The sequence below is a fragment of the Panthera leo genome, chromosome C2 (assembly GCF_018350215.1).
Source record: "Panthera leo isolate Ple1 chromosome C2, P.leo_Ple1_pat1.1, whole genome shotgun sequence".
In the NCBI taxonomy this organism is placed as follows: Eukaryota; Metazoa; Chordata; class Mammalia; order Carnivora; family Felidae; genus Panthera; species Panthera leo.
Genome location: NC_056687.1, coordinates 84,026,791 through 84,043,587, shown reverse-complemented (window position 1 = coordinate 84,043,587; position 16,797 = coordinate 84,026,791). Strand labels below are relative to the sequence as shown.

Genomic DNA, 16,797 nt, shown 5'->3' with positions numbered 1-16,797 from the left:
CGCCGTCGGACGGCGCCGGTACACCAACTCGAGGAGAGGATGAGCGGTGCTCAGTAACTTGAGCAGATGGGGGAGACTGGAAGGGATAGGACTGAGGGGCTAGGCTAGATCCATCCCAAACCACCCCTTCCCATCAAGACCACCCCTCAAAAGGGAAGAAAATAGTGAAAACACCTCCACCTCGTATTTTCCTGTTTGCCCCACAGTTGCCCCTGGACTGTATCAGGTCCCCCATGTGGACATACGAGAGGAGAGGAGAACTTAGTCTAGCCTCATGGGAGCCGTAATGTCCTTTATGGCACAGGTTCTTCCCAGACCTAAGTGTCCGCTGGGAAACCAGTGGAGTGGCCTTGGAGCTCTCGGCCAGGAGGACTGAGAAGGCCCCATGCATGCAACTAGTGGCAGAAGTTGCAGTATCAACATTTACTGCTTGCTCTAAATATTCCCTCAGTTCAACCTTACTAGGATAAGTTTTGGGAGGTAACTGTGGAACTTTTTTTTTTTTTTTTTTTTTTTTTTTTGACGGGGTGCGGGGAGGGGATTGACGTCACTCCAGGTGGGCTGTCCAGGTTTGACCTATTCTTGGCACTAAGTCAGGTGAGGCTGAGAATACCAGGATTCTGAGTTGGGGGTCAAATACGGGAATGTGCTTGAAGGGAGTTAAAACACTCTTTGGAGTGTGGTCCCTGCTCTTAAGAAATTGACTATCCAGTTGGAGAGATGAGACACTTTCACACATGAAGGAAGGAAATAAGAAAACAGGTAGTGAAACAAACAATCAGAAAATCACATCTAAGACTGAGCCAAGAGTTTGGATGTGTTTCAGAAAAGAACCAACTCGAATCAACCTGTTATCACTATCCTCACCAACACCCCTGTCCCCCCAACACAGGCATAAGCTACCGGATCAACCCTGCAACTTCACAGTTTTGAAGTTCTTATCAAAGCATCAGAACTTCTTTGGCAACTTCCCAGGGCCACTTAACACTTCCTGGAGCCAGCCATGTATCAGGAGCTCCCAGAACTCTACCAAAACAGATCTTTGGCCACCACAGCTCCTTGCTAGGTTTTGGGTAAACAGCTTGGTGAAGACAGGCCAGATCCGCCTCATGCACCAAGCCTGAAGCCGGACCACATCCAAGGATGTTCTCCAGGTATTCACCTAGATTGGAGGAAATAGTAACATCTAGGGTCTTAATGAAGAGGAGTCACTGTATCTCTTTCCTATGCTGTTATACTTCACTATGATAATAGCTCACAGGTTTTCTTCAGCTTTTTTTCCTATTTGCCAAGTCTGAAGTACAATTCTCAGTTCTCATTCTATCTGACTCCCCCCATGCAATTGAACATTTCTTCCTTCAATTCCTTCTCCATCATTTTCCATGTTTCCACTTTCTTCTGCATTTCCTCTTTCTGTGACCGCTCTTCTTTGCTGGCTCAGCTTTCTTTGGCTGTACAATGTTCCAGAACCGTCCCTGAATCTCCTCCTGTGTATAACCTGTGTTATACTGCACTCACTCACATTCCCACATGTCAACTGCTACCTAGATCTTGAGGAGTACTGAATCTTGACTTCCAGCTCCTGAGTGGCAGGCCTAAACACTAAATTTTGGTCACATCACAGGCCCATCCATCTTGACAAATCCAAAACCTTATCCCCAAGCCTGCTTTTCTTCCAGTCTTTTTACCAGATCACCCAAACTAGAAGTCCAAGAGACATCCACAACTCCTTCTACTTCATCTCCCTTAATCTAATCGGTTAACAACTCTCATCAATTTTACCTCAAAAATATAACTTTGAATCTCCACTCTATCCTCCACCCTCAGCAGAGCCGTTATTGTCTTTACTCATCAATAATCTCTTACTTAGCTAATCTGACCTCTATACATTCCCCATTGCTCCAGAGTTATCTTTTTATAATACAAAACCTAATTTGTTCCTTAAAATTCTCTACTGGCTCCATGAACGTGAGCCTCGTTGGTGTGGCATAGGAGGCTATCTACCTATCTTGTCATTTCCCACCTCCTTCCACACAAATACACCTCATATTTCAATTTTAACAAGCCAAGCCTGCCATACTACTTTGTGTCTCCTTGCTTTCTCTTATTCTGCTATCACTGGCATAGGAGCTAACGCTGATTAAGGGCTTTCCATGTTCTGCCATGTTCTGACTTTCCAAGTCATGCCTTGCACTGTTCTAAGTCCATGGCACACACTACTCACATAATCCTCACTTTAGTCCTATGAGCTATGCTCAGTGATTATGCCCATTCTACAGAGGAGAAAACTGAAGCACAGAAAGGTTAAATAACATGCCTAAGTTTCCTTGGCTGGTAAGTAGTAAAGCTGGAGTTTAAACCCATATAGTCTAGCCACAGACTATTCTCTTAACTACCACTCTGTATTTCCTACCAAGACCTCATACTCAATTCAAAAACCATCTTCTCTGTGATTATCTCCTGACCTCATTCCTGGATTCCAGCAGTCAGGCATTGTTTTTTTCGTTCTGCACTTCTATGACACCTTGTATACACTTCTTTTACACTTAGGACATCTTGACATCATATGATAATCATTTATCTGCATGACCACCACCCCTGACTCCTCCAGGTGAGAGACCCAGTTGCATACATCTTTTTCAGTGTCAAAGCAAGTGCCTGACACATAGGACAGATGTATGTGCTACATGATAACAGATAAAAGAAAGAAGATATCTGATATCTGTTGATTTGCCTTAAGACTATGCCTATGTTGTTTATTATTGTAATGGAATGTCTGTCCTCCTTGGCAGATGTATGTTGTAGCATACGGTCAGATGGTAAATGTAGTAGCAACTGTACCCATTACTGCACTTACAAGCTACAGTACTGAATGTGAAATGGAGGATTATTACTCAGTCATCATTACTGAGAAAAATATATTTGTTAAAATTGTCCTGATTATTTTTAAAATGGAAAAGTCCTGAAGATAAAGTATAAATTACAATATCTGATCATATTCATTAACATGTTCGTATTACTTTTTTGTCATGAGCTTTCAAATTTTTAAGATTTTGAGGGTTTTTGTTAAGAACAGAATTTGTAAAGATTTTTTTCAAAGTGACAATCTCAATACAAATAAGATGGAAACATCTAGCTGAAATCCACTATCCTCCTTCCCTGTGTGTGTGTGTGTGTGTGTGTGTGTATACACACATCTATATATATAACACACATATATGGTGTGTATGTGTATATATATATGTATACATACATACACACATAGAGAAAGTACGTGCACAATATATATTCACTGTACATCTATAGCTACGTAGACTAATATAGAGTATCTGTAGATGGTATAATTTTTCAAGGTAAAACATGCAAGTATTTGAAAATGAATTGCCTCAGATGTTTAAAAATTCACGTTAAGATATATATATATATTCGCTGATAAAAATTGTTACAGTTCTGTTTAAAGAAACATGTGAAACCAGGGTTCCATACTTTAAAAATCTGTCTTTTAGCAAAGAGAAAGAGCAAAAGTAATCTGAAAAGACAGATTGCTAACATTTCTGGTAGTTCATCCAGCTAAAATTAAGCCTGCAGGGTAACTATGTATACATAGTTACAGTTCAAAGGCACTAGTCTGGGACGCACAGCCACCACCCTCCCACACTTAACTTGGGTGGACTCAATTTTGCCCAACATTTACATAAATGTGCTTATTGAATTCAAGCTCGCCTATTTATAAATATGTAAGAGTAAATGAGACTGACCAATACAACCTATTTGAGTAAAACGTGGCCTTTAGGTCTTATTGATCCAGAATTATAATATTTTAAAGGGTGAAGTAGACAAGATGAGGCCTCAGGGGCAGGGATGGGCCCTCGTTGTAGTTGCAAAAAGTCTAATATAAGAGCCATTGTTGCAAATTAACGCCTAACTCATCAGAGTGGGGGAAGAGATGGAAGCCTTTTGACTCTCCCTCCCTGGTAAGCATTTTCAGTGCAGCCAAAGAGATGACCGACTGCCTAGGACTCTTCCCCCACATTCTAAACTATTTAAAAATGAATCCTTAATCAGAACAAAAGGAGGAAACTTAAGGACTGTCCCTAGAAAAATGAACACCACTGACCCCTTCACACAAAAGAGCCAACAAAAGGGTCACCTCTAAATTTACAAAAGGGGGTATTCACCAGAGCCAGTCTGTCACCTCAAGGTACATGTGGATCTGTTGATTTGAGCTGCTCCACACTCATGGTAGAGGAATGGACTTGCAGTAACAGCTGAGACTGGAGGGCCAGTGATGGGAAACTACCTGAGACCATCACTGATGATGTCACAATGTCCCACTGTCCTGAGGTGTCCATCTTGCACCTCCCTGCCCAGCCCCGCTTGGTCCCTCCTACATGAGACCGCAGCTCAGCCTGGGTGTCTGTCTTGGACAGCTCTGGTCAGTTGCAGAGAGTAAATTTGTTAAAATCATAAAGACTGAAACAATTCTACAGGTAGTACAGTAGATGGTCCTCTAGAATCCAGAGTGTTTATCCCTTGATACTTTTGGTATCCTCATAAAGGCATGTGCCTTAGTGGAAATGCTGGTGTGGAACCAACACCTTGCTTTCCTGTCTTTATTCAGTGAATAGTACGGAAGGCATACACATTTCCCTGGGACTTGGTATTCTCAATTACAAAATAAAAAGATCGGGTTGAATTGTAATAAGTTTCAATCAAACCCTACGCTTGTTTGATTCCTTCCTGGTCCACTATTATGAGCTGTCCACAAAGATCAGGGAAGTATAGCCTGTCTCATTCATTCACTCATTCATTCATTTCTAAGTGTATGAAATACCTACAATAACACTGTATGGCAGGTATAATGCATGCTGCAAATATGAGGCACATACGAAATTTAAAATTTTCTAGTAGTGACATTTAAAAGCCTGAAACAGGCTTCACCTATTTTGTTTTTAACATCTAACCTAAGATACCCAAAATATCAGCATTTTAACATGTACTCAATATAAAACATTGAGGTAGTTTACATTCTTTTTTTTTTCATGGCAAGTCTTTGAAATCTGATATGTATTTTATACGTAAAGTGCATCTGAATTTGGACTAGTCACTTTCAAGTGGTCAGTTGCCACATATGGCTACTATATTGGCCAGCACAGGCCCACACAGTGTCTGGCCACTGGAAATAGATGCTTCACAAGTGGGAGAAATAAGCACTCTTACTTCCAGGAAATAAATAAAAACCAAAGTAAACCTGAAATATCTATATATATCCAATAGTAGTACAAAAATATTTAGTATTAGGGAAGCTAACGTAGTTCAATTGGAAAAAAAAAATTGGCAAGGGGGCAATATGAAGCCTGTAAATATATAAAAATAATAAATATATGAATAATAAGTGAATTAATAATATACATGATTATATATATGTACCATTTTCAGTATATATAGCAAACTAGGAAAGTCACCTGTACATATTTGCAAATGTCTACCATACACCCATATCTGCCTGACTCTGACCGTGTCATCCTGTTAAATGTGATTTGTGTACAAGGTTTTTTCAGTCAAAATAAGACATATGAAACACTAAAACACATCACAGCCACTTTAGAGTTTTCAGGGCTTTTTTCAGGGCTGTCCAGCAAAACAGTATCTAGTAAGTTAATGCCATTTTCTCCATTTCCGTTAAGATAGGTCACCCTTTTCAAAGAAATTATTTGGGATGGATGAAGAGAGAAGAGAGTTGGTGAAAGGGAAGATTTGTGTGCAAATAGTGTAAAATTTTTTAAAAATTAGTATCAGGGTCAGAGTAGCCTAAAGCGCTGCAAAAGAGAAAACATACAAATAACAAAAAGCTAAGTTGTGAGATTATCATTTTGAAAATAAATATACAGAAAGAGGAAGTCAATGAAGGAGTCTACAAGTGAAGCCCAAATGAGTTAATGTGCTGTGAGAGACCAGGGAGAACCCCCTTCAGGACATTTGGGAAAGGAGATGATTAGGCAAAATTCTTTAGAGAGAAAATGCGACGTGGCCACTCTCAACTGACAGAAAGGAAAACGTTGTGGTGGCATATCAGCACTTTGAAACAAAATAATGAATTTTAGAGAATTTGAAGAGGTCCCTCAATTTTTGTTGACAGCCTGACCTGATAGAGGGGTGTGGGGAAGGGGGGAGGGGATTGAGTGGGGAGGCAGGGAGCACGAGGGCTTAGGGTCAGGCCTGGTGGGCTAGCGCTGGTGACAGCACAATTGGCAGATCAGGTCTGGCTGGAAAGAACAGCCAGTGGGAGGGGTTAGGAGAGAGGCAGGGATTATCTTCATTCCTGATCAATAGGATACGGCCCTACAGAGTAACAACATAGCTGTGAAACGTGTAAGAGAATACCTCCCCTAGGCTGGGCATATGTGACATACCTCGGATGAAGTGTATGGCTCAGAGCCCAGGTCTTAGTCCACCAGCCCAGAGCCAGGTGTTTCATTTGATTTTTCATCTGAGAAGAGTCTAAGATTTGTTTCTAATGCCTTCAGCTGGATGATTTCTCAAAAGAAGTAATGAATATTGTTAAGTCCTTTATGAAGTCATGGCAGTCAGAATTTTTTTCCGGCAATATTATCTTTACGTTATTTAAAATTCAGATCCCTTGTTATTATTGCTTACATTTGTATTTCTTTTGTAGAAGTTACAAACTGAGGAGTGGCATCAGCTTTGAAACTTTGGAAATAGGCCTCGGGGTTATATGAGAGTCACGGCCTAAGACAACTGTGTTCTAAATTGTCTATCTCCATACGACTGGGCAAATCACACCTGTCTTCTTGGAGCCTCAACTCCTCTGACTGGCGAGTTTAGATTAGATAAATCCTTAATTTCCTTCCAGCTTCAAATCTGAGCTTCCTTCAAAAGTCTAGGAAGTATAATTGTTCTCATTCAGTCATGTATTTCAACATTCATTGAACACCTACGTATCAGCCACAGTAAGAGGTACTAGAAATACAAAGAACAAGCCAAACGGTCCCGGCATCCCTGCGCACCTACCTAGGAAATCAGAATCAGGTGATATGGAAACTATGGGAGGTGGGAAAAGAGTCTCTGAGATGGTTGTGCAAGTACTGCATCTGAGAAGCCCAGCAGGACTATGGGCAGAGGGGAGGCTGTGTGTAGCAGGAGAGGATGGGCTTCATGTTACCTAGATCTGTGCTGCAACCAGACTCTACCATTTATTATAAAGGTGATGTTGGCATATTTCTTAGTATTTTCATCTATAAAATACCTACTTCAGAGTACTGTGCAGAGAGTAAATGAGACAGCACATGTAATGCTGTGGTAGGCAGTTGCTCAATCTAGAAGAGGTAACATATGAATGGACTTCTACAGAATGAATAGCAGTGAGTCTCAAGCTGAGGTGACCTGGTTTGTTTTAAGGAGAGAGTCATTTAAAGTGATGTTTGGTAAAAAGCAGTTCTTCCCTGTGACATTTGGATGCCTCTTTAATCAAAAGGCACCCTCAAGGAGGGCACTGTGATTGTTCTTTATGTTTCAAACACTGAAAAATAACCCAAATCAGCCATGATCGCAACAAATATTAAGGTTACATGATGAGGGAAACACTGGCTAGATAGTTCCTTCCAATCACTGTATCAACACACAGATTCTTCTGACACTTGCTGTGGCTCTGGCATCTAGAAACACGGACCAGTGGAGCCAGCTTGATTGGTTATGTATATAAAATTACCACATTTCTTCCCCAAATATCAAGGGGCTATGATAAGAAGTTACAACAATGGTCGATGGATATTCAGGAGACATTTTTCTATCCCTCTACACTACAGGGGAGAAAAATAAGGTGGCAACTTCCTCTTCTGTCTGTGATCAGTTGGGAAATTTGACTTTGAGGTACTTAGGTCCTGGAATGCCATCTGTCTCTGTCCATGTCTGCAATAAACAGTCTGAATAGAGGGCCCCGCACAGGTTCTCAGATGAAACATTGATTAAGTTTTAGTAATCTTACCAGTAGGTAAGATCTAGTTTCTGTTTTAAAAATAACCTATACAACTTGTTTCTCAGAAGGAAAAAGAAACAAATAAATGCAAAAATTACAATAAATTCTATTTATGTGTCTGTAGAAGCAATGCAGATATATCAATTCCATGAGGCCCGTATTTTCCTGATTCAAAACTAAAAACAGGTATCAAAGAAAATAAAACTACAGACTAATACATAAATGCAAAAACATAAATGCAAAAGCCTTTTAAAATATATTAGCAAACCAAATTCAATAATGTATGAAAAAATTATTTACCCAGAAACGCAGTGTTGGTTTAATAGTTGAAAATCAGTTAATATAGCACACCATATTAATAGGATGAAGACACAAGAACACAATCATCTCAGTAAATGCAAAAAAAGCATTTAACAAAACCTAACATCCACTCACAGTAAAAATTCTCAACAAACTAGGAATATAAGGGAAGTTTCTTACCTGATAAAGTGCATCTACAAAAAAAAAAAAGCAAAACAAAATAAGCTAGTGCTAATATCATACTTAATGGTGAAAGACTGGATGCTTCTCCCTAAGACAGGAACAAGGCAAAGATAGCTGCTCTTGCCATCTCTAATTAACCTTGAACTGAGGTTGTAGCCAGTTCGATAAGAAAAAAATTTTAAGGTATCCAGATTAGAAAAAAGAAGTAAAACTCTCTTTATTCTCAGATGATATTGTCTTATACATAGAAAACTCTAAGGAGTCCCCTGCCCCCTGCCCAAAACTGCTAGAAGTAAAAAATGAGCTCAGCAAGGGCACTAGATACAAGATCAATACTTTAAAAATCAGTTGTGTTTCTATATACTAGCAACAATCTAAAACACAATAGGATCAAAAAATAACAAAATACTTGTGAATAAGTTTAACAAAAGAAGTGAAAGATTTGTACACTGAAAATTATAAAACATTGCTGAGAGAAATTAAAGTAGATCTAATTAAGTGGAAAACTATCCCATGTTCATCAATTGAAAGACTCAATATTTTTAGCATGGCAAATCTCCCCTAAATTGTTGTATACATTCAGTTCAATCCCCATCAAAATCCCAGTAGGCTTTGTGAAATTGATTGGCTGATCCTAAAATTTATATGGAAATTCAACATCATTGGTCATTGGGTAAATATAACTTAAAACCACAGGATAATCCTACACATTCACAAGAATGGCTGCAATTAAAAAGATGGACCTTCCCAAGTTTGGGTGAACATACAGAGAAACCTGATCCCTCATGCATTGCTGATGGAAATATAGAACAGAAACTGTTGGCAAATAGTCTGGCAGTTTCTTAAAACTAAAAGCTACCATATAAACCAGGAACTGTACTACTAGATGTTTATCCAGAAGACGTGTACAAGAATGTTTATAGCAGCATTGTACATAATAGACAAAAACTGGAAACTATTCAAATGTTTATCAGTTGGTGAATGGATAAAGAAAATGTGGTATATCCATATAACAGAATACTATTCAGTAATAAAAAAGTGATTGGCCCCTGCTTCTTCCTGTTCTCTTATAAACTGGAGTCTCCTTAGTTAAAAGCAAGCTAAGAAAGTGATGTACTGGCTTCTAGGAGGATCCTTAATATGGAAAATTCCCCAAATACAGAAAGGATTTTCAATTGCTATTGTTGGGTGTCATAAAACATGACAAATATCCACTGATATGCTCTTTTCAGGACCACAAATTTCTGGGGTCACAAACTTGGGACTTTGACCCAGGGCATTGAAATTTTTTAAGGCTCAAGGAAATGGATAGGAGAAAGAAATACATCAATGTCCAGAGCAGGCAATGCTTTGTATGTAGATCTGCTGTCTTCCCCCAAACACACAAAAGCAAGCTTTGTGCACTGGCCAGAGCAGCAAAATTTCTAGGCATGGCCCTGCCACTTCCCTTTCTACTCCAGCTTCCTGAACCCCCTTGCTACCACTCACCAGCATTCTGAGCTCCTAAAGTTAGGCCCTCCAACCTGTCCTGCTCCCCACTTTATTGTCCTTAAGCTTTACTCTTGTTTCTCTGGCTCAAAAGCCACTTCTTATCGATATTATCCAAATTCTTTAATTTTCAGAAGCTCCATACTCTGGATACAACTTGTGATGGATGGCCTGTGATGTATCTGACCTATACTTCCCTGAATTCCCTTTCTTGTCTGTTTTCTATTAGGGTGGGCCATAGGGAAGATTCTCAGAGATTTGGAGGGCAGAAGGGAAGCAGTCATTTTGTGACTCACACACACAGTGTGCCGATTCACCTCATCGGCTCGAAGCAGCAACTAAGCCTGTAGCTTCTCTTCTACAGGCTGGATCCTGGATCCTCCCTTCAGCTCCTCCAACTCTGGAGCCAGGTGTTTGCATTCAGCTCTATGACACAGGGTCCTAGCTTCTATAGAGTAGCCTTGACACCAAGGTCAGAGGTCACAAGAACAGACAAACTTCAGTCTGTCCTTGTGGAATTCTCTCACGCTTGTGGTTTCCAGCTTTCTCTCGATCTCCCTACTTGACATCCATTATCACTTCCTGACTGCATGCACCATGGACTTCAAGCTCCAACACTGGACATGGAGACAACAGCTCATAGAGACTGCTTAACCATCTCACACGATTGTGGAAGACTAATTACCTGTAACCATAGACAGACAAGATCTCCTAGTGGTTCTGTTTCTCTGTCAGGAACACCCTTGTCCCCATCTCCCTAGCTTTACCCTCCACGGGCCTCCTCTTCTTTCAATACCCAGTTCTTCTATCAATTCCCCAGCCCCATGGCTAGAGGTGACACCTCCCTACACACACACACACACACAGCTGTGCAGCCCAAGCAGGCTGTTTGGAATCCCTAGAGCACCTGGCTCATTTTGCCTTTCATCTTAGGTATTTCTGCCCACGTCATTATCCCTTTACTAATGACTAGACTGTGCATCCTTCAAAGGCAGAGACCACGTGTCATACATTTTTAGGTCTCCTAAAGTATTTTCTACTGGCCTAACAATGAGCTGAAACTGGACTGAAAACTCCAGGGGGAGAAGAGATGGTTGGTAGGGAGATGAAGAGCTTCAAAATAAACCACATGTTTTACCACCTGCCTGCCTGGTGAGCTCATGTCCACATGGCAGCCTTAGGATGCCTCTTCTCTCCAGCAAAGAGCCAGGGATGTTGGTTTTACAGCAAGAAAACACAGAAAGGAAAGAATATAAGAAAGAGTATACCCAAGAGATTATTTACTAGTTCGTGAATTTTATGTGTAATAATGCCTATCAATGAGAAGGGGGAAAATCATCTTTAAAAAAACCCTTTTTTTTTTGTTACCAAGGCTCTTTTATAGGAGCTCCGAATAATATAATGAGTAGAGCTATTATCCCAACTACAGTTTGCAAAGGTTGTTAATATAGACCACAGACCATTTTCAGTATGTAAAAAAGTCTAACAGAAATGGCTTGGCGAAAGAAAAAATAAAAGCTTTCTACTGCTAACAAGTTGCAATTCTTCCATCTTAACTGGGACTATTTGAGTTCAGGGTGGTAATATATATTATTCTAAGCTCATTATGAATTATATGTGTTCTTTGGTTACTTTAAAATTGAAGAAATTACTTGATGACTTGTTAATAAATACACATCATTTGTTAGGGAAAAAAATGTTTTAAAACAAAAATCCCTGTTAATAAAAATAAGGAGAATCTGAAAGGGTAAAGAGGTTGAGAACCATAAAACTGGATATTTATATTAGAATAGATATTAGAAACTGAGCCTTCAAAATATTAAGCATTTATTCCCTTTTTTTAATTTACATCTAAATTAGCAAATAGTGCAACAATGATTTCAGAAGTAGATTCATTAATGCCCCTTACCCATTTAGCCCATCCCCATCCCCAACCCCTCCAGTAACCCTCTGTTTGCCATATTTAAGAGTCTCTTATGTTTTGTTCCCCTCCCTGTTTTTATATTATTTTTGCTTCCCTTCTCTTGTGTTCATCTGTTCTGTGTCTTAAAGTCCTCATATAAGTCATATGATATTTGTCTCTAATTTCGCTTAGCATAATACCCTCTAGTTCTATCCACATAGTTGCAAATGGCAAGATTTCATTCTTTTTGATTGCTGAGTAATACTCCATTGTATATATATACCACATCTTTATCCATTCATCCTTCGATGGACATTTGGGCTCTTTCCATACTTTGGCTATTGTTGTTAGTGCTGCTATAAACATTTGGGCACATGTGCCCCTTCAAAACAGCATACCTGTAATCCTTGGATAAATACCTAGTAGTGCAATTGCCAGGTTGTAGGGTAGTTCTATTTTTAGTTTTTTGAGGAACCTCCATACTGTTTTCCAGAGTGGCTGCACCAGTTTGCATTCCCACCAGCAGGGCAAAGAGAGCCTCTCTCCCCGCATCCTCACCAACATCTGTTGTTGCCTGAGTTGTTAATGTTAGCCATTCTGACAGGTGTGAGGTGGTAGCTCATTGTGGTTTTGATTTGTATTTCTCTGATGATGAGTGATGTGGAGCATTTTTTCATGTGTCGGCTGGCCACCTGGATGTCTTCTTTGGAGAAGTGTCCATGTCTTTTGCCCATTTCTTCACTGGATTATTTGTTTTTTGAGTGTTGAATTTGATAAGTTCTTTATAGATTTTTGGATACTAACCCTTTATCTGATACGTCATTTGCAAATATCTTCTCCCATTCCATCGGTTGCCTTTTAGTTTTGCTGATCGTTTCCTTCGCTGTGCAGAAACTTTTTATTTTGATGAAGTTCCAATAGTTCATTTTTGCTTTTGTTTCTCTTGCCTCCAGAGATGTGTTGAGTAAGAAGTTGCTGTGGCCAAGATCAAAGAGGTTTTTGCCTGCTTTCTCCTTGAGGATTTTGATGGCTTCCTGTCTTACTTTTAGGTCTTTCATCCATTTTGAGTTTATTTTTGTCTCTGGTGTAAGAAAGTGGTCCAGGTTCATTTTTCTGCATGTTGCTGTCCAGTTTTCCCAGCACCACTTGCTGAAGAGACTGTCTTTATTCCATTGGATATGCTTTCCTGCTTTGTCAAAGATTAGTTGGCTATATGTTTGTGGGTCCATTTCTGGGTTCTCTGTTCGGTTCCATTGATCTAAGGGTTTTTGTTCCAGTACCATACTGTCTTGATGACTACAGCTTTGTAATACAGCTTGAAGTCCAGGATTGTGATGCCTCCTGCTTTGGTTTTCTTTTTCAAGATTGCTTTGGCTATTCAGGGTCTTTTCTGGTTCCATACAAATTTTAGGATTGTTTGTTCTAACTCTGTGAAGAATGCTGGTGTTATTTTGATAAGTATTGCATTAAATATGTAGATTGTTTTGGGTAGTATTGACATTTTAACAATATTTGTTCTTCCTATCCAGGAGCATGGAATATTTTTCCATTTTTTTGTGTGTCTTCTTCAATTTCTTTCATAAGCTTTCTACAGTTTTCAGTGTATAGATTTTTCACCTCTTTGGTTAGATGTATTCCCAGGTATTTCATGATTTTTGGAGTACTCCTTTCTTGTTGATGGGATCATCCTGTAGACTATGAAAATGGTGGCATCAGATTTTCTACTTAATAACAGTGACTTGGGTAATTACAGTGATATAATTCAATGAGTTAAGGGAGAACAGTTTCAACAAAGAGGGAATAAAACAAAGGAAATGGCTCCTGAGAGTACCCCAGGTTTATACTATCAATTTCAATTTTCCTTCAAAACATTTCAAATCAAAAGAAAAATGAATCACTTTTACCTTACTTGAAAAACTACAGAAAATTAAGCTTTTATTTTGTAATTTTCCATTTGCTTTACTGGAAGATTTTTTATTTGGCTTTTTTTTTTGTGTTAGTTATATAGTCTATTGATTAATTCAACCCAATGCCAAGGAAGTAGGAATTGAGATGCTGGCAGATGTTGCTGCTTCTAGCAGATAGAATATATAAGAGAAGAGCCAGCCAGTTTCCATATTGTGGTTTCAATTAGAGCTTAGAATGAATAAACTCATCCAAGGAAATTCAGGATTCCACTGGCCCTGAGGAAATTCATAAGATGAATCACTTCTGTTTTATTCCCAAATAAACATAGATTTTCAAGTTCAAGCAGAGGTCAAATAAGCACGATTTCTCACTAAGCAAGCTTCTTTGTCAACATCTCCCTTCCAGGTAGGGGCCTCAAAGTAATGCAGGGCAGATACTGAGAGTTGGCCATTTTAGTCAGATGGGAGCCTGGGTATGAAAGGTCAGGCTGGCTGGGTAGATAGAAAGGTGGAGAGAGTATTACTATTGTGTGTGGTGGGTCACGGAGGCTCCAGTCATACTTAGTATTTTGATTTTGCAAAGGAAAACTAAGTAAGGTGTAATAATTTATTTCAAAAGTTTTCAAATATATACACAAGTAGACCAAATTATCCAGACATACCCATCACCCAACTTCTACAATTAGCAATTCAAGGCCAGCCTTGTCTCATTTATGCCCCATCCATTTCCATGGCCTGCATAATTTTGATGCAAATCTCTGATGTTATAACATTTTATTCGTATGTATTTCCATATCTCTAAAAAACAAAATACAATACCATTAACTCATCCAAAAATCTAACAATATTCCTTAATATCTTCAAGTGTCCAGTTTGTATTTATATTTCCCTGGGGTGTCTTATGCATATTTTTAAGAACATAAGCTTTACTTGGAAGGTTAATTGACTCAGGTTTATGTTCTTGATTTCCTAATAAATTATAAACTGTTTGAGCAGAGGGGCTGTGTTTTGTTTATGCTTGCCTTTGAGTGTTTTGCCCAGACTTACGCCCAGATTTCACACAAAAGGTAATTAAGTACATGTATAATAAAAGAGCTTTTTATGACTCTTCATGTAATTACATTCACAAATCAGAAAAAAAATTACCACATTACCTGTCCAGATTTTTGCTACAGAATACAGAAACAATATAGATGCTCAATTTCTGCAATTAAGTTGGAATGAAATGTCATATGTAGCATAATTAGGCAATTGCAAATCTGTAACATTGGCTACTTAAACTCTCTCTTGCTAGCTGTCATAATTTCTGACAACTTGAGAGATGGATTTTCAGAGAGTGACCCATTCTGTTGGTTTTGGCACAATATCCATGGGGACCAAAGAAATAGAACACCTCTGATAGGAGAAAAATGTGTTCTATGAATTTTAATGCAAAAAATTGAAGTTCCGTCTTATATTCAATCAAGGTAAATAATGTTGCATATCTCTGCACAGGATGTTCCCTCTCATACCATCTCCCCACCTGTTTCCCTCTCTCACTTTTCTCTGGTTCTTTTTAAAGTGCACAAATGAAATAGAGGACTTTATAGGAAAAAAAATGGAAGGATATGTATCCATAGGCATATGACCCTAATGAAAAAAGAAAGCTATGTACATCAAAATGGTAAGAGCTGCATTATTTTATAATAGCAAAAATTAAAAATAATCTGCATGTCTAAGACTAGAAGCATGGTTATATAAATTATATTCCAACCATTTACTGGGAATAGCTAAGGAATAATTATGCAGTTTTTAAAGTTATAATTATAAAGACCAGGTAGCGACATAGAAAATGCTTAAGATGTGTTAGGTAAAAACAATCAGGGTTGAAATTTTATGGACACTATAATTTTAACTATGTAAAAAGTGTACCTATAAATATAAGACCAAAGGAAACAAAATAATAAGAGTGGTTATGTTAGTGTGGTTGAATTATACACGATTTTTTTTTTTTTTTTTTTTTTTTTTAAGAGAGAAGCACACAAGGAATCCCAAGCAGGCTCTGCCCTGGCAGCATGGAGCCTAACACAGGGCTCGATCTCACCAACCAGGAGATGGTGACCTGAGCTGAAATTGAGAATCAGATGCTTAACCAACTGAGCCACCAGGCACCCCATACATGTTTTTCAAAATATTATTCATCTGGCCTTTAGAATATGTTGGATAAATACCAATTTATGTTGTTTTTCTGCTCCCTCTAGCTAACACTTTAAAAAATTGTATGATTGTAGAGGCAATCTCTGCCCCTCCCCCACTCAAGCGCACGCGGTCTCTCTCTCTCCCTCTCCTCTCTCAAAATAAATACACTTTAAAAATTGTATAATTATAAATTAAAACTTCTTAAAGCTGTAAATAATAAAACTTTGGTTAATGGCATTAAATTTAGATGTTTTCTTTTCAAAGTCTGCATTCAGCTTATATATAAAAAATAATATATTTTTAGTTTTATACATAAAACTTTTACATAGTAGGGGCGCCTGGGTGGCTCAGTCAGTTGAGCGTCCGACTTCAGCTCAGGTCACAATCTTGCGGTCCATGAGTTCGAGCCCTGCATCGGGCTCTGGGCTGATGGCTCAGAGCCTGGAGCCTGCTTCTGATTCTGTGTCTCCCTCTCTCTCTCTGCCCCTCCCCCGTTCATGCTCTGTCTCTCTCTGTCTCAAAAATAAATAAATGTTAAAAAAAATTAAAAAAAAAAAACAAAACTTTTACATAGTAAAGGAATAAGATTAACTTTGAAAAATGATGAAATAGGTGTGCCTGGCTGGCTCCATTGAAAGAGTGTGCAACACTTGATCTCAGGGTCATGAGTTTGAGTCCCACATTGGGTGTCAAGATTACTTAAATAAACATTTAAAGATATGATAAAATAAAATCATTTTCTTTCTTTTTTTAAAAATAAGATCTACACCCAGTGTAGGGCTTGAACTCACCACCCTAAGATCAAAAACCACATGCTCTACCCTGAGCCTTCCAGGCACCCC

At 38.8% G+C, this 16,797-nt stretch overlaps 1 protein-coding gene across 3 annotated transcripts in view; it reads right to left on the bottom strand.

Annotated features, from left to right (window-relative positions):
- DCUN1D1 (defective in cullin neddylation 1 domain containing 1) overlaps positions 1–4,299 on the bottom strand; it is a 31,828-nt gene extending 27,529 nt beyond the window's left edge. The window contains exon 1 of one of the 3 annotated variants that reach the window (XM_042954852.1): positions 4,196–4,299. In XM_042954852.1, coding sequence (XP_042810786.1) covers positions 4,196–4,207 — 12 coding nt within the window. In that variant the 5' untranslated portion in view covers positions 4,208–4,299. The other 2 variants (XM_042954854.1, XM_042954855.1) reach the window with 2 other exon arrangements.
- Positions 4,300–16,797: the final 12,498 nt, after the last annotated feature.